We start from the raw sequence: 23,955 nt of genomic DNA, 5'->3' as shown, positions 1-23,955 counted from the left end.
ATCCACCCTCCACAGGTGAACACAAAAGGACACTTTTGGGCCTGGAGTAGAAGAGTTTCATGGGGAAATTGACCAGGCAATGAGGAATGTGAACCAGGGATGAAGTCTGTAGGGCACAGTCTGCTTCCATGGCTGTCCCCCGTCTTCCGTGGAACCTGGGACACCGGCTTGCATTGATGTTCCTCTCTGACCTGACACAGCACTGTGTGGCATCAGAGGTTTTGTTTGTAAAGCTCTTTCAGTTCCCTTGTGTGTTTTATAGTAAGTTCAGACTCTGAAGAGCTAGGGTTTGATTTTATTTTTTGTACAGTTATCCTTAAAGAACCAATGCCAACCGTGGAAAATACTTTTATTGAACCCCATGCATATTGAGAAATGTCAGAAGGGGACCCAGGTGGTTATTTTCATACCCAGACTGTGTCTACCCAACAGCAGCCTCCTCGGGGAAAATTAAATCCACCAAATGCAAATTCTATTAGTATTAATTTTTCATCACACAGCCACGAAACAAACTGGACTTTCAGGGTTTTTTTCTGGGTGGGGCTGGGTCATAAATAGTTGGCACATATAATTCCAACATTGATTTGAAAAAATATTTAAAATTTGGTCAGTCATTTCAGTGATTCTAGGGTTTTGTCCATGTGTTGTCAACCATCTGATGTTTCTGAATTTCTGAATATTTCTGTGCTGTCTGGTATCGTATGAATAACAGCTGAATTTCTCCACCTTTCCTCTGAATCGTAGTCTCTATGTCATACATTACATTGATTCCTACCTCTAAGCTATACTGCTATTGCAGTACATCCTAACCTTTTCTGGCTTTTTATCTATCGACTTTTTGGTCCAAGATGTGTGGTTACACTGAGATCTGTGTTTTCTTCATTTCAGAGTCTGGGAAGTATTTGGCGGTTTCCAATGGAAAGTAAAACTTGAATTTCAAAAAAAGATGTAGTAGGGAGACTTACATAAGCATGAAGGGTTTGTTGCATTGAAGAGCAATCTTTGGTATACTTAAGAAATAATTTCAGCATTTTTGGGGTTTTATGGGACCAGTGTATTTCCAAAGCCCTTAACGTTCCTTTGGGGGTTTATCTGTAACTTAGGCTGTCCTCACCGGCTCCTTGGCATTTGCTGCAGGCTGGGTGGGCTGCTGTGAATGCTCTACTAGGAATGACAGTCATATCAGGTGGATCTGCCTCAATTTCTTTGGGTGTGTCCAAATACACTGGCTGCAGGGGTAGCTTCAAAAATCTTACTTTTTGTTTTTTTTTAAGTGTAGTCTCATTCTGTCCACCAGTCTGGAGTGCAGTGGGGAAGTCTCAGCTCACTGCAACCTCTGCCTTCCAGGTTGAAGTGACTCTCCTGATTCAGCCTCCTGAATAGCTGGGATTACAGGTGCCCACCATTACACCTGCCTGGCTAATTTTTGTATTTCTAGTAGAAATGGGGTTTCACCATGTTGGCCAGGCTGGTCTTGAACTCTGACCTCAGGTGATTCACCCACCTCAGCCTCCTCAAGTGCTGGGATTATAGGTGTGAGCTGCTGCACCCAGCCAATGTTTACCTTCATAGAAGATCTTGATTAATAATGACCACCATGGCACATGTATACCTATGAAACAAACCTGCACATTTTGCACATGTATCCCAGAACTTAAAGTATAATAATAATAATGTCCTAGCCCATCAGGGTCTGACTACAGATGGCAAAAATCCAACTTGAGTTCATTTAAATTCCAGAATTCATTGGTTCTTGGAGCTACACCATGGGAAGGGCAGGGGTCCAGCTGGACTTCGGGATGCCTAGAACTATGGCTGTAAGCATCATTGGAACTCTCCCCTCACCTCTGGTCTCTTCTTCATGTGACAGCAAGAGCTGGTCACCAGCAATACCAGGATTCTTCCTCCACAGCCTCATGGGCAGAAAGCACAGGCCACAAGTCCGGTCCAGCTCCAGTTAGGACAATTCCTGGGAAGTTCCCTGGGCAGTTTGGAGTCACAGGTCCATTACCAGGAGAATTTGGGGAGCTTTACTGGATAGACACAAATAATGTGTGTTCTTTCCACGATACAGTATGGATTGGCTTCCTTATAGAGATTTTGTGGTGGACTCTAAGAATTTAGGCAAGCGAGAGGCTTTGGATTCACTTATTCTTACTTTAGGGAATCCTGAAGCAATGGCACCTATTTCAGTGAACGATGGCAGGGGCCACAGTTGCTGAGGGAACTCTCACCCCTCCTGGGCATTGGAAGGAATCTTTCTTGACTGAGGCTGAATACTATAAGAGGTAAAGGAGGAAAGCTTTGTGGACTTTAATTTCTTTCGGTTTTAAGCTACAAGACAAAGAAGGTACTACTTTTGGACTTTAAATTGCCCTTGGGAATTTTGTGATGGGAGGGATTTCTGTGAAAATCTGGGTGTTTTTGTATTGCTTGTTTTGTGTTATGAGCAGATGGTCATGCCGTTACGTCATCTCTTTCCTGGGTCTATGCTGGGCTCTTTTGGACTATTGCATGAACTGGGCAAAATTTGGCATTTGGAATAGGACAGGACAGCAGTAAATTTTTAGCCCAGAGGTCAGCTTGACTTTGGTGTTGGCTAAGAATGAGTTCACCCATTCCAAAGCCTTCTGGGGTCCTGATAGGGGTGGTATTCTCATATTTAACCCCAGGAAGATCCATGGCAGGTCACTGATGAATCCAGGGCATCTCCTGAAGGTGGGGTGAGGTTGTCCTCATCCTCACTCTGAGGGGCAGCCACAGTCTGACCACAGGTTGACTGTCACACCCAGTGGGGTCAGGGACAACCATCTGGGGATGTTCAGGGAGCTTCCATTCTCCTCTCTAAGGAGAGGAACTGTGGTGCTGAGAAGCACAATAGAGGACGTATCTGGCCTATCCCCGTCCCGCACCCCATGGTACAGCCGAGGTCTACTGGGAGGAGTACTGCCTGGCTGGCCTTCTTTCTTTACCTGGTGGCGTGAATGGATTAGAAGCCACAGGAACGTGTGTCTCCTCTCAGGTCTGCCTTCCTATGGGAAGGCTCCATTTGGCACCACTGCCACAACCCTGTGGGAGTTCATGGGGTGAGGTCTAGGCCGGTTTCTCTCAGTCACACCTGGGGAGCTGCATGCTGAGCAGTCTGCCCCGCAGGCTCCTTCTGAGTCCTTCAATGGTCCAGAACAGGAGCAGGGAGACGAGGAGGTAGAAAGCACAATGGTGGCCACATGTTAGAGTCCATACTCTTCAATTCAGCTTTGTCAGCAATAAACCCAATATTTTACTTTCTGACTCTCGTCTCTTTGTTCAATTTTGTTTTGAACTCAAATGTTCATCATGAGGACTTTTGTGTCTCATGCTTCAAATTCAGGAACGGCTGCTTTATACATTTAGCGTGGGGAAATGAAACTGAAATGGGCTTTGTTATTGATCAGCACACTAGAAATATATAGGCCCTTTTATTGCTTGCCCAAATGTATTACATTTGCTATTTGTATCAGTTCGTTCTCACACTGCTAAGAACTACCTGAGACTGGGTAATTTATGAAGAAAAGAGATTTAATTGACTCACGATTCTGCAGATTGTACAGGAAGCGTGGGCGGGAGGCCTCAGGAAACTTACAATCTTGGCGGAAAGTGAAGGGGAAGCAAGTACATCTTTACCATGGTGGAGCATGGGAGAGAGAGTGAAGACGGGGATGTGCCATACACTTTCAAATAACCAGATATTGTGAGACTCTATCATGAGGCAGCATTAGGGGGATGGTGCTAAACCATTAGAAACCACTCCATGATTTAATCACCCCCCACCAGGCCCCACACCAATACTCAGATCACAATTCAACATGAGATTTGGGTGGCGACACAGAACTGAACCATATCGCTATAAAAGATGGGTCCTAGGAATCAATGAGCTGTGTAAGTACGGTGGGACCAGGAGTTATGAGATCCAAAGAGAACTCAAATCTATTTTTGAAGACTTGATTTTCAAATCAAATCAAATGGATTTTTAGTTACTTGAATAATTTTCTCCAGGAAACACTTGGTAGAAAAATCAAAGAAGAAATAGCATTTGTTTTTCATGCAACTGTTCCATTACCCATTGTCTCAGAAAATATTTGGTTACTTATTCAACATTTTATTAGTGGATTTTTCTACCTCATTTGTGGATTTTGGCTTCTTATCTACAATAATTATGTGAGTGGTAAGCACTATTTCAGTGCAATCACAGAAGTTAAAAATGTAAGCATGTTTATCAGCTGCTATTTTGTTTGTAAATAGTAGACTGACTGTAAATCAAACTTAAAGTATTAGTTCACTCACCTAATATTTATTGAAGGTGTTTCTAAATGGTAGATTAACTGTAAATCAAACTTAAAGTATTCATTTATTCACCCAGTATTTATTGAATGCTGACTCTGAGCCAGCACTTTCAGTGCTGTAGCACATTTGGCTAAAATCAGTGAGTTTCGGAGTTAAAATGGAGCATATTCAAGGGACTTGTGCCTGATAGAAGATGTTTTTTTCTTTGTTTCTCCCTAGATTAATTGTGCTCTTTTTCTTTCTTTCTTTTTTTTTTTTTTTTGACAGGGTGACAGAATAAGTCTCTGTCTCTCTCACTCTGGGGTGGGGTGGTTCAATGAGAAATCATAGCTCACTGCATCCTGCCCTCCCAGGCTCAAGCAATGCTCCCGCCTCAGCCTCCCATGTAGCTGGGACTACAGGTGCACGACACCATGCCCAGCGAATTTTTTTTTTTTATTATAGAAATGGGGTTTCATCATGTTGCCCCAGACTGGTCTCAAACTCCTGGGCTCAGGTGATCCACCTGCTGCAGCCTCCCAAAGTGCTGGGATTACAGACATGAGCCACCATGCCCAGCCATGTCATGCTCTTATGACTGCCCCTGCCCCACTCTGAAACCTACCATCCATTCATCTTTTTCCTTTTACCTTGAGAACTTAATGAAGTAACTATATGTGATTAAAAAAAAAATGGAAACAAAACCAAGAGCAAAAGTAATGCTTTTAATCCAGAAAGTTTCGGTTACTATTTCAAATCAGTTTTCTCAGCATAATTTCTCTATGAATTGTGTCATTGTGGCATTGTTTTTACCATTGATTCACTTTATTAACTGATTCTGAACCTTCCTTCTCTTAATTCTGAGAAATAGCGCTTGATAGAGTTCCCTTGAGAGGAAGCATGTTTATTTTCGTCCACCATGGATATGCCTGGACACTGACGGATGACTCTGAACATCTAATTCAGGTGCTTGGACAGGTGGTGAGGTCTGAACCAACATTTTAATAATTGGATATTGATTTTCATTCTGAATATATTCAGTCTGAAACTCATGTTGGACCATAAAGACAGTAGGGGAATTTTGGTCTGGAATGGTTAGGCCAGAATTAGACATGCAGAAGTCAACGGTTTTGCTGATAGTTGAAACCTGTGTAGCATCCCACACTCCTCTCCCTGAAGGCTTCCTGGGACGCGTCTCCCTACTTTTTGGAGCCCAGGACAGCTTTTTCAGAGTCTTGCAGTCTCTTGAGGGAGGGAAGAAGGCCTGGCACTGTGATGTGATTTCTTGGACGGATCTGTACCTGATGCCCTTAGGGGCCGGGATCACTCTAGTTCCTCTCCAGACTAGCTTTCATCTTGATTTATAGACTTTCCTCATGGACCCAGATTCATAGAGTCTCTGAATTGAAATTGGACATGAGGATGTTGTCTGGGACAGCAACTAAAGGATCAAAGTAGAGGTCTGGGGTCAAGGTAGAGGTCACTAACTGGCCGCCAGTGGACTGAGTCTGGCCAGCTCGTGTGTATGTGTGTGTTCTTATACAGTGTGTGTGTGTTTTTAAATGGAGTTAATCACCAATTAATATACAATTGGGAGTTTTCACACAAAAATCAGAGTTTTTAGCTTCTTAGGAAAAAATCTCAGAATGTCTGACAATGTGGAGCCTGGACACTTTTTGTCTGAATTTCTTTTTGTCAGCAGGAACCTAAACTGAATTGTACCTTAGATGGAGCATATACTCTCCATAGATGTCACTTGCTGGAGGTTCATGGTCCTTGAAGGCATTTCGTGGTCTTCATGACTTGTAGGCATGGTCTTTGGAGACTCCTGGGTTGATCTCGGTGATCTGACATCTTTTCCTTTAACCCATAAACCATTTAAGTGAGCACCAAGTGTGTGGGCTGCACTAAGTGAGAAGGTGAGGAAGGGGCAGGTGAGATATGGTGCCCTGTCCACTCTGATGAACAGACCCTGCAGATGTTGGTCAGGTTGGCCCAGGGACCTACCTCTGGACTCAGGCTTCGTTCTGGACTCAGTGTGTCAGCAGCCCTGGGGAAATCTCTGGAGGTCTGTCTGTGCAAGCCGAAGACCCTTCAAGGACAGACACTGCAGAGCCATTGGAATCTTGGAGCCCATCTATCTAAGAACAGTCATGGATCCATACTTTGACCCTTGAACCAAGCTGGCCTCCCTGGGCTCTTTTGGATAAGACCAGGAGTTGGTGCTAGACCAAAGTAAGAAATCTAGTTGCTGACCATGCCCTTACTTTTCATTCTTCAGCAAACCAGTAGAGGTCATATTCCCTATGGGAGCCATGGTGCAGAAGTGTCTAGGCTGGCAATTGCTGGGTGTCTGAAAGACCACCAAAATAGTATTTGGCCACTCAGTCCCTAGAAAAACATTCTTAAATCTGAATAAAGCTTACTGGTATGAACTTTGGAAATGATTTTGCAGTGTTATGAAATTTTTGGAGTCGTAGCAGGCTCTTACTGGGTTTCTTCTTCTGTCTGGAGCATCTTACCATCTGTCTCCGCTGAAAGACAGCCTTGAATGAGGAAGGACACAGACAGGAAATTCTTTTTATTTAACCCAAGTCCCTTAGGCTGCAACTTAAGCTCATTTCCTCATTTTGGATCCTGTGAAGATAAAAAACAGCTTGTCATGGCCCTACCTGTCTTGCAGGGACTGTGAAGTTACCTCCCAGTGTTCCCTCTGTTGGACTATATAATTCCTGTTGAACTGATGTTTGGGTTTGTCCTTTTTCTTTGGAGGCACAGTGGATGGGATAGATAGCTTTAAAGAATGTATCCAGTATCGTCTTCCTTAGATGAGAATATTGTATATGATTACAAAGATTCTATGATTCGTTTGTCTAGCAGAGAGGATGGTCTGTTTCAAGTTTCTAAGGATTCTTAAAAATAAATAAGGACTCACTTTGTCATATTTCATCTTGGTGCTCTCGGAGTGCTGATTCCACAACCTAGACCTCAGAATGCAACCAACAGAACCTGAAACCACATTCACATTCCTTGTACCTTTATTTCACATTGAAGGATTGCACTCATGAGACCTTCAAAACAGTGATCAGGAATAGAACGAACTGTCATACTTCTAACCCCAAGAATAAGTTTTCCGTCAATCTGAGCTCATGCACATTGATTTGCATTTGCTGAAATGATTGTTCCTTAGTTAGACACTGGTTTAGTGACTCCACTCAGAGCTGAGGCACGGGGGTGAGAGGCAGGGCTGGAATGATGGGCGGGATTGCTTTTTATGTGGGCCTCCTGTTTATCTTTTTGTCCAGGTCTCCCTGAGTTAGGCATGGACAAGTTAGGCATGAAGCACCAACAATGAATCAATTTTAAGATCAAAGTCGATGGGAGTCCAGGAAATGAAAATATTTCCTTATCAAGTCGAGCGCGTTGTTTAACTGGCCCAGTGTGTGTTGCGGTGGGTGGGTGGAAGGGTTCATGGTATTTGGCCTAAGGCATTTCAAGAACCTTAAATTCAGGATTGATCTTTATAAGGAGATTGACCATAAGGTTGCCTGTAAGGTTTGGTTTCAGGGTCCCCCAAAGGCCTTTATGATAAAAAACAACCTTCATTAGGTAACTCTCTAAGGCTTAAATAGTCATTATTAGAAAGTCACTCCTGTGGTTTAAAGTTTTGTCATAAGAATGCAAATGTTCCTGACAGCAAACATCACTCACTTATTCCATTCCTTCCAGAGAGAGGGGACGATGAGGACATGCAGCACAAGGTGAAGTGATTGTGTGAGTAGGGAGGAAGAGTGCCCCGAAGAGAGGAAGATGGTGGGGGAAGGTGGGGCGGAGGGTGGTGGGAGTGGTAAACAGTCTGGAGGTCCTTTTAGGATTGTATGTTTCTGTGGATATGGTCATTGATCATTGATAAGAGACCAATTCTGAGGGCCCATGAGCCTCTGGCAAAGCTGGGCTTTGGAGTTGGATAAAGCCTTGCTTGTGGTTGGCTCCATCCCTGGTACAGCTGTGTGACTCTGGGCAATTCACCCACCCTCTCTGTTCCGGCCTCGATTTCCTCATCTGTAATCTAGAGGAGGATGTATTTCCCGGGAGTGTGTGTTGTGAGCTCCTCTTGTAGTGTAACTTTAGGTGCTTAGAACAGTGAGCACATGGTGGACTCTCCATGAGCCCGTTTCCCATTCATTTCAGGTTCCCATTTTCATGTTTTAGGCTAAATCTGCATCATGTGGCCCTTTTCTTAACATGCGAATGCTGGCCCAGGCAGTTATTGAGACACAGAATTTGATGGTATTTGGTGTTTGGTGAGAGGAGAACAAACGGTCATGTGCGGACACACTTGGACACTGGTGGAGTGAGCAAATGAAATGGTGTGCATGAGATTGTGGCAACCAGAGGTAATTTCCCCTTTCCCTTCTTTACCCTGCTCGTCTTATCAGAGCTTTTTGATGGGTTTGAATGGCTCTCCTTACGTTGGGCTGGTGCATCCATTTGAAATGCGGATTCTTATGTGAGTTAGAAATTATTCTGTGCTGTGTCCAAGGATAAACGCAAGGTATTACAGGGAAGAACAATGAACAGATTTACAAATTGCTCTTTTCACATGTCAGTAATAAAAGTAAATCATGTTCTGGCCTAAATAGCTGTGTACTGACTGAATCACAAGTGCCTGGTAGAAAATGTGACAGTATTTGGGTTTCACAGTTCTCACATTTTAGAATGTCTGTTCAAGATCTCACTTTTACTGAGGGATATTTGGAATTAAACTGTAAAGAACAATGCGATTTTGTATATTCATTCATTCATTTTCTTGGGAGAAACACTCAACCATGAGCTTCCATTTGCAGTTTTCGAATATCTTATTTTGCTTCTACACACCTTTTGGTCAGTGTGAAATGTTGGATTCCTGGGAATGATTGCTGCTGAAGTTGCTTGTAGGTAAGGAAACGTAAATGAAAATTAGAGAAGAGTAATCACGATTGCTAATTTTAAATGCCCAGAAAGTGATTGGTGTCTTCATAGTCTTTCCCAACTCAAAATTTCCCAGAGAGCATGAGGCTACTTAACCTGTGATTTCTCCCTCACAGGTCTACAGGAACTTCACCTCTAGAGTTGGGGGGGAATGCTTTGTGGATTTTTGTCTGTGTCCATAGCCTAATATCATGCTTTTGTCTCCAAAATAGACATTCTTTCTCTAATGCTTCAAAATCCTCAAATTCATACTCTTCTTTTATCCCTTGCATTTCTCTAACGAGCTCTTTCCCATGCTAATCTTCTTACTCCAGAGGCAATGGGCAATTTTGGAAAGAGTGATGTGCGTTAGAATTCTCTATGTTTATTCTGTTCAGAATTTTCATCCAATATTAAAATCACATACTAACGCACACATGTGTCATCACACAACACTCTCATTTTCTTCTTCTCTGAGACCTCAGATGTGTTTTTCTTAATTGTTACTAAGTTTAAAGGTTGTTGGTTTTGTTTTTAGGTTCCTTTTTTCTTTCCTGCAGCATGCCTTGCTTTACTCAATAGTCAGTTTCAGTTCCAGGTTTGCCCCAGATTTGTTTGACTGTTGCCTGAATATTTTGCATACAGTTATATTATATTGAATTACAATATCAGTTACATCGTGAGCTGAGAGATTTTGTTTGACAAAATGTTATGTTTCATTTTAGTAATTTTGGAAATGAAGAGAATTTCTTTGGACCCTCATAACTCAAGATAAAAATGTGGTTGTACTTTGTACTAACTTGTTTTTCTTCTGGAACAAAATATGGAAACATTTAAATTAGATACATGCAGATAGAACTGGAGTTTTACTGCACCTTTACGCTGTTGATGATCTTGGTTTGTTTTCTTTGTGGAAATGAATGCTTTTGTTATCTCACTTAGAATACAACGGATATTCTTCTTAAGCAGGACAGTTTTACGTTGTTTTCTCAGAGGTATTTTAAAGATTGTCCAACTGTATCACACAACATACTAACTTATTTACTATATAATGCTACCGGAGAATATGGCAAATTACTAATTTGTTATTCTTGCACAAGCGAGGCAATGTAATTAAACCAGACAATGCCTAGAGTTTATTTTGATCTGTTCCCTTTTTGGTTTAAATTTACCACCCACAGTTATCCGAAATGCATGAAGCCTTGTGGGTTTGGTATATTTGTTTTGTTGCTATACTGTAATGCTGTGCAAATACATGACTGTACTTAAAGTCTTTCGGATCATACTGCTTAAACGTCATTTACTGTCTTCCTAACAATATCAAAGAAGATTAAAAAAATTCATTCTCCCAATCTGTTATTGCCATGAGTTGATAGTTGCGCTGTTTACATAGTTGACCACCCACTGAAGCCAAGGCACGTGAAACTGCTGTCCACTAAAATGGGCCTGAAAGTCACATGGGACCCACCCAAAGATGCTACCAGTAGACCTGTGGAGCATTACAACATTGCCTATGGGAAGTCACTGAAAAGTCTTAAATACATCAAGGTGAATGCGGAGACATACTCCTTCCTTATTGAGGATGTGGGTAAGTGACACTCTGATCTTGTTCCCAGTCAGAATTAACTGTGCACCAATGTTCTCAGTTGCATTCTCAGGATGACTATGAGACAACCCATGGCTTGGCTCAAGGTCCCTTGCAGTTCTTTGGGAATAGAGAACTGAGTTCTGAGACTCTCATGGGAGGCTGCTGATTGACAGCTGGCATTGGGCACTTGGGCTTCCCCATCCATGCATGTGAACTCAAGTGTTTCTGTCTCCAAACTGATGCAGCAGATAATTTTTAGTTTCTGAATGTGCTCTTGGAAAGTAGATTGATCATTTTTACTTCACAGAAATTTGACTGCTAGACAAGCGAGCTGACCTAGGGACTTCTAACTTATATGCCATTTTATAAACAGGGATTGGGCAAGCTGTATGTCCCTGTAAATGTGGAATATCTTATGCCTAGCCACGTCTGGTTAAAGATGTATCACTTTGCCCTATTTAAATTTGATTTTAACTTGATTCTGAAGGTTTGGAATATTTGAGAGCTTGCCTCAATATATTTTGTCTTACAAGTGCAGATGTAGTTGGTTTTGGGCTTAGGTTTGAGCTGCGTCTGAATCCTCTGTCTTCTACTTTTTGATTCCAGGAAACTAAAGCCCCATTGACTCTTGCCCCATGTCATTAAGATGGATCATAAGGAAAGAACAGAAGTTGACATTTAGGAAACAGGTCTCCCCTTGTGCCACCTTAGCACTTTGATCCTTTAGTGGATCATGATCAGCTGAGGGCCCCTCAGCTTTGTTCACCTGACCACAGATGACCACACTTACTCCTTCTCCACCTCCTGCACTTGACATCACACTCCCTGGGTAACAGAGCAGGAAGTGTATAAAAGGGAGATGAAGGAAGACAGATTCCTTTCCTCATGGCTTCAGCTAAATGTCCATTTCCTTGAATCTCTTTTACATCACCCTGGCTCTCTAAGTCCAGCTGTGAGGTTAAATGGAGATTCTATCAGATCAAAGGCATGAGCAGATCATATTTGCTTGCTCAAACCTTGAGTTGTTATGATGGCTGCAGAGAAGGAAAACATGTGAAAAGAGAGTCATAGAGCTCACTAGAAAACAAATAGTATCTCCCAGACAACTTTCTGATGAGTTAACTGAATGGGAATCAAACACATGTGGATTAAATGTCTTTGAAATACAAACAAGCTCAGAGTAAAGAGAGAAAGTGTCTGGCGAAGCATGATTTTGCATTCTGCCTGACCCCAGGCCATTTCCCAATTAGCCTGGCCTGTCATGCCAAACCCCAAATGCCACCAGGCCCTGCCACAGTGAGGTAGAAGTCACACCAGTCTTGATCACAGCAGACATCCCAGAGGGTGTCAGCCAGGCTTTTGTTCCTGGGCCTCCGGTTTGAGAACTAGTGAAATTTTGTTACAGCAATGCTCCCTGCTTTGAGACATGTCATTGTCATTATGACCTTTGACAGAACTAACTCTCACCTCTCCAAACCTCATCCCCTGAAATACCCACAGACTTTCATCTCTTCAAGGAATTGGCACCCCACTTACCTGTCACGAGAGAATGATTCATTGTCAGGAAACCCAGCACTCACAGAGTTTTACTTTGCAAAGCTGCACTTTCAGGGTGCACTCCCCCATAACATGGGTCTTGGTTTCCTTTCCATCCCATCAACTTTAGGAGCGCAGCCTAAGCGACCTCTGTTATTGGGCCTTGACCCCTAGATGAAAGTCAAGATTGAAGCCCAGTTATGTCAAGATTAGCATTTCTAAGACTCTAGGAAATATATATTTTCTAGCTTTTTGTTGGAATGGTCAAAAACAACCTGCAGACACAGTAAAGGGAACGTTTTATTGTGAAAAACAGAAAATTTTGTGAAGCTTTATGCACTGTGGTGAAGATTTCCCATATGTTAAATTTTATGAATTTCATTGACATTTCTCATTATTTTCTGGAGATTTTCATTTGGAGCCTCTAATGGGGAAAGATTATTAGTAGAGACTGACAGTGTATGTTCAAACACCTAGTTAGTGGACAGGGAGTTCCTGTTTCCTACATGGATTTCACATTAAAGCCCTCAAAAGCTCTTTTTGTTGACTGTTTATGACTCCAGGTTTATTACAGATAGCATGTGCTTTGTATAAAATAAAGTTTATATTCTTTGGGTCATGTGGTTTTTAGTTGCATGAGAAGAATGTTAGTGATTTTAATTTTAAAAAAGAGACATCTATCATTATACTTGTCACTTAATTTGGAGTTTTGTATTTGCTTATAACTGGTATAAGGAAGATGGTTATTCATGGTGAGTGAGTGAAACTGTGTCATTCTTGGAGATCTGAATCAGTGGCTTGATATGAACCATATGTTTCAGAGCCGGGGGTAGTGTACTTTGTGCTGCTTACTGCAGAAAACCACAGTGGAGTGAGCCGTCCTGTTTACAGAGCTGAAAGCCCACCTGGTAAGTCTTATCTGGAATCAGAGGCTGTAGTGTTGTTACTTAGATTGAGAGAGACATCCCTTCTTGCTTCCCTTGCTTCTTCCAGTAAATCTAGAGTTATTAAATAATTTCTGAGTAAGGACTTTTTAGACTTGTATAGCAAGCTGACAGACTGAAAAGTGGAAGAGACTTATCCTTTCTTTTAAAATAGTTTTAATGTAGATTATTAGCATTTCATCCAGATGTTTTGAATCAACCATGTGTAAAAGACCAAAAATATGTATTGCCCATAAAGCTGAGGAGTCGAGTCACTAATATGGGCTGAGCAGATTCTTTTGAAGATTGTTGAAAAGATCATTTAATTACACATTATGGATGCACTGAAATGTGGAAATCCCAATGGTCCTCATTTCTAACTATCAAGTTGCATTTCCCTAATTTAGGAGGTGAATGGATCAAGATTGATGGTTTTCCCATTAAGGGTCCAGGACCATTTAATGAGACCGTCACAGGTACTCCTTGCTCCTTCATGTCAGATTCATGTTTCCACTGAAGCAACGTCTCGCGAGAGAGTTGTGCTTCCGTCACACACATGTGCTTACAAACTTTCATCGAGTTCCCATCGCTAAACTAACACACGCCACAGTCTTGGTCTATCTGTTCTGCATCTGATGAACTAGACTGTAACCAGTGTTGCTTACTGTTCACCGTTCTTTCATGTTCTCATGTGGGGAGGTGTCTGCGTCTACATCTGGGGATATTGTCGCCCTCTTCACAGGCAAATATGGTGGTTGAGATGGCAGTACTGACCCGCTCAGGATATTTATAGCTCTTCTACCTGTGAATCCATGAATGGGGCCCCCACAAAATAGTGGCTTTTATGGGCTAACATGTTGCTTCAAGTCTTGCTTTTTTCTTACGACCTTGGGATATTGTGTGATATGTTAGATGACCTACCTTCCATCTCTGCTCCATATTTGTGTATCTGTTTGTTTTCTCATTTGGATGTTGATGTTGTCTGGTCATATTGTTTAATTACTGAGAAAAGTGTTGACATTTCTTGTGTGTTTCTTGAATATATTTAATTGATGATGAAAAAATAATGTAAAATGAATGCAGCTATTTCAGAGTACAGTTGGGTAATAATATCTCAAAGGCAGTATGGTGAAGAGCTATGTTTTATTTTCATGTGTTATGTGTTTAAATATGTCAATCTGGTGTTACTGTTGACAGAAAGGTGAGTATGATGAAACCAAGGACATTTATCTCCTTTTCAGACCAGATTTGATGGGTGTAGGTGGTTTTCAAAGGATGCATGCTATATGAAAAGGGGGCGGAAGAATAAAACAATCAGAAAGGAAAACTGGCTTTTGGGGAGAGGCTAAGTGTCCTTGTTCGAGTGACTGCGAGGTGTTGCAATGGAAATGTCTTGTAGATGATTTGTGAAGAGAGAATGGAAGTTGGAAGAGGGAAGTAAGAATGAGATATGGATTTAGGAGTCATGCTCTGGGGCAAGAGTTAAAGCAGAGAGCACATGAGTGGCTGAGGTTTAGCAGAGAGAAGAGCAGGAGGCCGGGCATCAAACCATGCAAATACTGACAGCCAAATGGTCAACACGTTACCACACCTAGCAAGTGTGCAAAAGAAGAAAAGCTGTTTTTTTTCAGAGGTTGTTTACCCCTTAAGACACACACTGAAACAGACACACATGAATCTTTTACTGATGGATGTTTGTGCTTTGCATTTGAATCTTACATTTTGTGTTTTAAATAAGCGTTTTATGTATGCATCCTTCCTGATAAAGTTTTTTGAATGACAGTAGCTTTAGAACAAGTGATTTTCTTGCTTCGTCAGAAGTAATTCACTTCTTATGCCCTCTTTAGTAGTGTATGTGCACACAAGTCTGTAACCTTTGTGAGTGAGCAAGCAGAAGCCCTGGGGTCCAGGGATCAGGCAGCCGTGTTCCAGCTCATTACTGGTTGTACGTACTGTCAGATTATTGAACTTCTCTCTGCAGGAGGCTTTGTAGGCCCTGGTTAAAGCACTCTGCTATAACACATGATGTTTCATTTGTCATACATGATGACTAAAAAAAGATATCAGAAGAAATTGCTGGCTCAAACCACTTGAAGCATATAATATAAAGCAGAACTGAAAAAAAATTAGGAATATCCAGAAAGCACATACCAGGTTATAGTACTCCACAAACTACATTTCATTGTTAATAAAAATCATAATTGTTGTGAAATTATCAATCAGTGATCACCATGTACCTAACCTTTTGATGAGGCTTAGAAAATATGATCTGCTATTATTCTGACAAATTGTTAAATAGATGATAATCTTGCCAAACAAAATAAGTATTCAGAATTCCCTGTCTTCATTCAAAGAAAGGAATTTGCCTTCAAAAATGCAGACATTAGCACTGGGACCTGGTGTAAGGCCCAGAGGAATTCACTTTAGTGCTTCGACTGATGGGGTCTCGTGTCTTTCCTGTGTTTTATTAGAAACTAGAGGAATATCCATTTTTTTATGCTGCAGTTCTGATTCCAGAAGGCCCCCTTTTGCAGGCTTACTGCCATCTCAACTGAATTGTCTTTACCTAAAAATAGGACTTTAATTATTTAATTCATTTATTCCAGGCGGAGTTCTAGGTGCTAGAGATACAAGATAGACGAGGGCTGACCTTAATGAAACTTACATTATAATGAGAAAGAAAGATGAACAAATAGCCCCAAATGATGCATATAGTCTATAAGTTTGCTGGGGCTGCCATAACAAAATGCCACAGAATGGCTGGCTTAAACAACACAAATTTATTTATCTTGATTATTGGGTCTAGAAGTTCAAGGTCCCGGTGTTGGCAGGCTTGATTTCTCCTGAGGCCTCTCTCCCTGGCTTGTAGATGGCCACCTTTCTGCTGCATCCTTGGATGGCCTTTTCTCTGTGAGTATGCATCCTTGGTATCTGTGTGTCCAGATTTCCTTTTTATAAGGTCACCAGTCAAATTGGATGAGGCCCCACCCTAATGACCTCATATTAACTCACCTCTTTGAAGACCCTATTTCTGAATATGGTCAGATATTAGGACTTCAACATATGAATTTGGCAGAAGGGACACAACGAAGCCCATAACAAACTCATAAATTCTTTGAAAAATAAACGGCACTATAATATAGAATAGGCAGATGGGAATGAGGGTTTGGGAGGCTGGGAGACCCTGATGAGACGGTGGCAGCAAGTTGAGACTGTGAGGGACTGTGAGGGTGAAGCCACATGGGGAGGAGGAGGAGGACCATGCCAGAGAGTCCTGGAGGTTGGGGAGGACTTAAGTAATTCTCAGACTGGTCACTCATCCAAATATGAAACCTCCTGGGACTCCGAAAATGACAGGACTGAGAGAATGCAGCACGAGGGCGGCAGTTGTGGCTTCCTCCTGTGTTGCTCATCTCACACGGCAGACTTCCTTTGTACTTGATGCAGAATCCCGCTGGCTGGGATGTAAATCTGTATCCTCTTGTTCTGTCCCCAGGGAAGAGATGTCACAACGCTGTTCATGTGTTGGAATACTATTATGTAGCTTTTCTGCAGACTTCTGCAAGTTGTTTTGACTGTTTTCTATAATAGGATCTGGGTAACCTGGCAGTGCAGGGCCAGGCCCTGGGGGTCAGGACAGGGACACAGGCACGTCCCCACTCTGCTACCTGCCAGCCTAGGGCCTCAGCGCAGCTAGTTGGTCAGCTTTTGTCAAACTTCATCTGGGAAACAGTGTGAGATTCTGTTTAGTTCTGAATATGATTATATCTGTTTAATAATTTTTAAGGTTTTCTAAAAATCAAGTCCTCTGTGCTTTTCTCAAGTTTTGGAGCCTAAACTAGGCCTAGTACTGAAATCAAAGTCTGATTTCTGCCTTGTTTTTCTTTACATTATATTTCAGTTCACGATGCTTGCTTTTTTTTGGACAAATGATAGCTTGGACTCAAGTTCGCACAGAGTCCACAATTACTCCTCGGACATTTCCAGTGAATGCTGCGTGACACTCACCTGTTGTCCAGCCATTCCCTTCCTTATCTTGGTCACCCACCAACTTCCAGGTTGCTCCCTAAATCCAGCACCTTCAGGCACTTGGTGCATAGTGGGTCTCCATGCCAGGCATCCATGACAGAGACCCATTTGATATTCTCACCTCCTGGCTCTAACTGCCATTCCCCTCATGGAGTTAGAGACAGGGTTTACCCTTTCAAAATCTAGAATCGTGGAATTCACATCTGTTCACCATCCTCTCACTGCCCCAGTGCCCTCGTGTTATGAGTTTAATTTCAGACCGTCGCAGACTTTGGATCTGTAGACCCGTCCCAGCTGCAGGGTCCAGAACTTGCCACCATCCTGTTTCTTCTTCACTTTATCTGGGTCCCATCGTTCTAACCACACTCCACAGGCAGGTTGCCCTGTCCTTTCAGTGGCTTCACTGCTGGAGCGCTGCCTCTGCCTCTGCCCGTGGCACCGCCAGGACCCCCAGCTACCTGGCTTTCTCTGTCTGCCGTGCTGAGGGCTGGGCTTTGTGAGACAGATGAAATGCTGATCTGATCTAAGTTGCTCTGGCTCATCTGAGTGGCTTTTCTCACTTCATCCAGGCTGTGTGTAATGAACCTGGAGTCATAAACAGTCAACAAGAAGAACTTTTGAGGGCTTTAATGTAAAATCCATGTAGGAAACAGGAACTCCCTGTCCACTAACTAGGTGTTTGAACATACACTGTCAGTCTCTACTAATAATCTTTCCCCATTAGAGGCTCCAAATGAAAATCTCCAGAAAATAATAAGAAATGTCAATGAAACTCATAAAATTTAGCATATGGGAAATCTTCGCAGTGCATAAAGCTTCACAAAATTTTCTCTTTTTCACAATAAAATATTCCCCTTACTATGTCTGCAGGTTGTTTTTGACCATTCCAACAAAAAGCTAGAAAGTATATATTTCCTGAAGTCTCAGAAATGCTAATCTTGGCATAACTGGGCTTCACATCTTGACTTTCATCTAGAGGTCGAGGCCAAATAACAGAGGTCTCTTAGGCTGAGCTCCTAAAGTTGGCAACTTCCTGTTTGTACTCACGCAGTTTCCTTTCTTTCCTCCACAGTGGCTAGTCCAAAATGTTACCACTTTGCTCCAGCCTGTTTCCTGGCCTGAGTTCCTTTCACTTCTAGCAGGTGACTTGCTTCCTGCTTCCCTGCAGGGGCGGGGAGGGGGAGGAATGCAGGTTTCAGCTGACATCGCTTCCCTCGTTTCTTCTCCCTCCTGAACCCTCACTGCTGCCTTCCCTCCTGCTGGCTCAAGGAAGGACTGCTGTCACCTTCTCTTTAAGGCTGACTTCATCTAATCAGTTTCTTGGAAAGCATGGTAGACCTGAGGGCAGCTCTGGGGTGGGATTCAGCTTTGGATCTCTCCCAGTGCTTGGCTCAGAAAGTTGATACTTACTGTTGAACTAATTATTTGACACCAAAGCAATGAAACTATGAAAACACAAAAAACTAGTTTGGCATTGTAAAGATTTCTTATCTAGCACTCTTTTCATGGGCATATCTACAGATTGACGGGAAATGTATACCCCGAACATGTATTTTGGCCCTTTCTGTCAGTATTTCATCAAAATGAGCACCAATTTTCAGGCATATCATCTTGCCAGTTTATTTAAATGTGACTGATGTGGCAGTTGAAAACCCTGAACCTAGAGTCTTGAGATGGCTCTCTTCCCAACCTACTGATTCAAGAGCATAATTAATCCACCAAATATCTCGACTCTGCTCACCTCTGCTCATCTGGCTCTGACTAGCCCTCAGCCATCAGCAACCCGTCTTCCCAGCACCTCAAATTTCTTAGCTATGAAATGATGGGATTCAACAAGAAGCTTCTAGATTCCTTTCTAAGAACTTTCTTAGGCTCCAAAGTTCTTTCTAAGGTTCCAAGTTTCCTGTCAGCTTTGAAATGTTGCGAGTCTATGATGCTGAGTGGACTGATTCCACTTTTAATGAATGATGCTAAGTTTTGTGAGCAGTAGAAAACCGTTTGTCATACTGAACAAATGGCTGTTTTCCTATTTCTTTACCCTACTTTGGGTGTTTTAGGTCAGTGCATTCAAAAGTCACAGTAGTGAAAGAAGAAATGCTGAATTGTAATTTCTGCATTTTGAGAATGTACCTTAACATACCAAAGGTGCACAGAAGAAAGACTTGTCCCCAGTGATATGCTGGAAAGCACCTCTCCAAGGACCCTCTTGTTGGGTGCCCTCTCCTCTGTTTGCAATGGCAGAATTCTGCCGAATGAACCAGTGGAGCTGGCCATGCCAACTTACTTAAACTGACATGTGTCATTGGCACTCAGTGAAAAAGGTCCTGACACAGTAAACCAATAGGCAAAGCAAGGGCTTCACAGATAATTCCGCAACCAGGTAATGGAGCTGCTGTGAACCAGACTCATACTTAACATGTACCCCAATTCAAAATCATGGAATTAATTACGGACCAAAGACTGCCTTCTTTCCACATACAAAATTCAATCGAAGTCTTTGGCCAATGGGGAATGAATAATGTCTGTGGCATTATTTTCGCAGTAGCTTTCTCATGCAATTATTAGTTTTATTTAGTGTGCAGTTCACTGGGCAAAAGTTTCTGGTCCATGGCCTGGATGGTGAGCTCCTCAAGGGCAGAGTGCTTTGATGTACTCATCTTCGTTTCTCCAGAGCCTGGGACAATTGCACAATGGGTGCTCAGGAGACGTTTATTCAGCGGAAATGCATTTGGAAGTTGCTTCTGCCTCGTACCTGTGCTTGGTAGAGGGGTGAGCATTGACAAGAGTGTTGACAGAAGCTAGGGCTTGGATGTCGCAGAGGTGCCTGTGAGAAGATCGGGGTCACCTCTGCCTAGTTCAGTGTTGATTCGGGGGGTTCTGGGCAAGCGAGTTTGTTGAACTCAGATTGGTGCTAACTTTAGTCAGAGGTTCTGTCTTGCCTTTTTCCACTTTGAGGGTCTGGGCAAAAAAAAAAAAAACAACTGTGCATCTGTAGACTGGAATTATTTGGGCTGGCTGGTCTGTGAAGATTAGGTGTTTGCACAGCCAGACCCAGGGGCGGTGAGGTTGCCTGTTCACTGCTCCCTCCCAAGGAAGCACTGCCCTTCCGTCCTAAGGGCTCAGTTCTTTTTATCCGAGTGTTCATTTCAAAGCCGCCTCTCATGTTAAAATATAGCTAGACTTTGCTAATTGTAGAGCCCATTCCTTAGGTAGTAAAGATGTGGGAGACAGGTTTGTGTGTGGAGCTGTTTGACTCCATTTAGCCAGATGTCCTAGGGGAGGAGCAAAGGCCTCAGGAGTCCGTGCTGGCACGCCCTGCAGAAATGCCGTGGGATGGAGGTTGAAAGGAGCTAGCTGGCCAGAAAAGACAATGACTGGGAGCAGCCTTCTCCTACCTTTCAGCTGAAACCACAGGCATTTCATGTGAGGACATAGCAGTGGGGGTGAGACCCTTTCTTAAGACATCAGGGTGTGTGCTTATTTCAGAGGCTGATGAGTGGCAGGGGTGGGGGCTCTGGGAAGCTGGAAGATGTGTGGTCCCTGCCTGAGTGGCCTTGCATGAAGTGCTTGCCTTCAAGTCCTGGAAGAACCTGTGGTAGTTTAATAAAAGCTAATACTTCTGATGAGGCCAGCATCTTGGGGTTCAGATGCTGCTTTCTGATTGATAGCTGGGCTTTTCTCCGATGTCTGGGAGAAAAAGAGGGCAGGTGTGGGTCTGTGATACCTTGAGGGGGAAAGCAGATCCTTGCAAATTCAGATATTAGTCCTGAAAGGAAGCACTTTCTTTTTAAAGTGATCAACCTGCTCATATATTATAATTGGATCTTTCATTTGCAAGTGAAGCAAATGTGGGTGTGTGTTGGAGACCAGTTAAAAATTGAAGTAACCAATAGCCGTTCAACAAAACAAGGTCTTTGATTGCCAGAAAACAACTGTGTTATTCCCAAAGAAAACAAATACAGAACTTTAAACTAAAACAAACAACTCCCGACAGATTGAAACCCTTTGAACTGAGGTCTAGTTTTCTCTAGAATATTGAACACTCCTCTTTGCTTATAGGCTACGAGGCCATCTCTGTGTTATACTGTAGGCGTCCAGAAATGTCAGATGTCTGCATTCCAGCCATTAAGATCAGCAAAGGATTATTGCTTTCTTTGTTCTCTGTGGCCCTCATGAATCCTCTGTGGGAGTGGCTGAAAACTAAAGCATACACCCATACCAATAACGGAGGAAACTTTCATAGCTGGTCTCCCAGAGAAGCTGCGTGATCCTTCCACACTGTGTTGGTGGGGATTGGGCTGAGGATGGGGACTGAGTGAGCCAGGCTCAGGGTAGGGCTGACCCCAAGCTGCTATTGCAGATGGCACAGCGATGTCTACATCAGAACCATGAGATGGCTGAGGACAGCAACTGGTATTGGTCTTCTGGGCCTGGAGAGAAGCCAGTCACAAATGGGTCACAGAGACCCTAGCCTTGCCTACACAGTGGTAGGATAAGAGAAAGATTCTCCTCAAAATGCTTATGATCTGTACAAATTGAGAACCATATCCATGCAAGCAACTGTAGAACCTCCTAATTCTTGTGGTCGTGGCAAGGGCTTCACGGCCATCCTGTGTAGAGCTCTGCAATGTCACTAATGCAGCAGATAACGAGTGTCTCAGGGCCACCTGGCATTCTGGAGCACAGCACAGTCTCAGCCCTCTACCATGAAACTGACGGCACCAAGTCGTTTTTACTGACATTCATAGCACTCTACTAGGGTCAGTACCAAAGTCAGCTACTGACTGACATTTCTGGGTGACATCTGGAAGCCACTGTCATACCAGTGATTCTCAGGGCTTCTCAAACTGGGGTCCCCAGAACTTGGGAGAACATGATGCTACCAAGATTCCATGAAGGTGTAAGGTCAATGGGCCACATCCAACAGGAAGAATTTTCCCGATGGCCAGGCATTCAAAATGTTATTTTTAATTTTAAAACAAGCACCAAAATATTATGGAGCAGTCTATAAAATGTAAATGCAATTTTGAGATAAAAATGAAGATTAGGAATGAATTTCCAGGCTCCAGGCTTCTGGGGAGGGGTTCATTCTTTCTGCTGTTAGATAAACTTTGGTGAGAAGTTGGAAGAAAGTTTAGTTGAGTGGTAGAGGGGTTCAGCACTTCTGTGAAACAGACAACACGTACTCTTTGAAATCCTTCGAAATGGAGTGGCCCCAGGATGACTTGAAGAGTTTGCTTTGCATCTGAGACAGTCCTGATGGATTTAGGGTACCACACTTGTGAAGACAGATGCCGGCAGCCTTGCACCAGCATCAGACAGCAACATCCCTTTCTTTACTCGTATCAAGTGGCATTTCCTGGGACTTCCTTATTTGATGACACCCAGGATGTCATTCAGGATCCTGGAAAGCAGGAAACCAGAGTCTCTGAAATATTTGACACTTGCTGTGGGCAGCAGAAATCTGGAACTGAAGATGGTTATGTTGTCTGGTTTGTTTAGAAAGTTAGTGTACATGCTTCATAATGTTCTTTGGGCTTCCACGATCCATGCCATTAGTAATTGGCATTGATCAGTTCAGGGGAGATTAAGGTCTTTCCTCTTTCTTTTTCTTTTCCCTTTTTCACCTTTTTTTCGCCCTTGCTTTTAAGACCTCTTCTCTTCTCCCAATACCTGAAAATGCAGCAAGAGTTTACTGACTGCAGGGGTTGGCCATGGGGCGCTCCTCTGGCATCTCTGAAGGAAGCAGGTCCTTAGTGTGCTGGCTAGGTGCTTGACTCTTCATCAAGGGTCTTTCCCAGAGCACTAGGTACTTAACGCATTTAAGAGGAATAGTGCAATGAGCAGATTTTGATGGGACAGATGGCACTGACACCCCCTGAAAGAGCAGTAAGGTCCTTGGGAACTGTGCTAGCTTCTCTGTAAGTGGGGCACATGCATGTCTTGCCAGGCAACCTGGTGCTGCCCACCACATCCTTCACCAGTAGGGTTTGGAGGCACCAAGAGGACCTTCGTCCAGAGCAGGTGTGATGCTTGTGCCTCTCATGGCTACTGGTGACACCAACTCTGCAACCACCATGAGCTTCTCAACAAGAGCTGCCACGGAGAGAGCTAGGGCTACAGATCAGACAGACGGGGGTGCCAGTGCTGGCTTCAGCCTCCTGCCTTCTGGTTTTGAGTTATTCCCTTAGCCTTTCTGAGCTTCAATTCTTTGATCAGTAAATGGGCTGCGATTGGGTGACTTCAAGGATGGCTGCCAAGTGCCCCTTCTCCTTCGTGTTAACTAGCTGGGCCTATCCAAATATCACAGAAAACCAGTAAATAGTTACAAGTATTGGGGCTGTTTATGAGAGAGAAAATATGGCATTAAAGAGGGACTTTACAGTAAGTATTGCAAATATTGGGTATGTAGAAAGGAGAACTGGAAATCAACTCAAAGGCATTTCGGAAGGTTATGTGTTAGAACTTGCACAGGAAGAACGAGCCTGTGGCGGATGCAGGCTGGGGAGGCCTTTGCTGGCACTGACCGACCTTGGAGATGCCAGGCAGCACTAGCCCTGGGCCTGAGCTGGGGCCAGGGAGTTCACATGCAGAGTGTGGCCAGCAAAGCTGATGTCCTGCCCCCAT

At 43.2% G+C, this 23,955-nt stretch overlaps 1 protein-coding gene across 3 annotated transcripts in view; it reads left to right on the top strand.

The window, feature by feature from the left end:
- Positions 1 to 23,955, top strand: part of FNDC1 (fibronectin type III domain containing 1) — a 103,233-nt gene that overhangs the window by 18,329 nt on the left and 60,949 nt on the right. The window contains exons 2-4 of one of the 3 annotated variants that reach the window (XM_032253164.1): positions 10,646 to 10,840; positions 13,198 to 13,284; positions 13,707 to 13,775. The exons of 1 other annotated variant lie outside the window; for it this stretch is intronic. In XM_032253164.1, coding sequence (XP_032109055.1) covers positions 10,646 to 10,840; positions 13,198 to 13,284; positions 13,707 to 13,775 — 351 coding nt within the window. Of the gene's footprint in view, positions 1 to 4,909; positions 10,841 to 13,197; positions 13,285 to 13,706; positions 13,776 to 23,955 lie in introns of those variants that run through there. One more of the 3 variants, XM_032253161.1, reaches the window with a different exon arrangement.

Source organism: Sapajus apella, unplaced genomic scaffold (assembly GCF_009761245.1).
Source record: "Sapajus apella isolate SASKATOON/1434 unplaced genomic scaffold, GSC_monkey_1.0 scaffold82, whole genome shotgun sequence".
NCBI lineage: Eukaryota > Metazoa > Chordata > Mammalia > Primates > Cebidae > Sapajus > Sapajus apella.
Note: the sequence above shows the minus strand (reverse complement) of the source record. Positions and strands in the feature narration are given on the sequence as shown.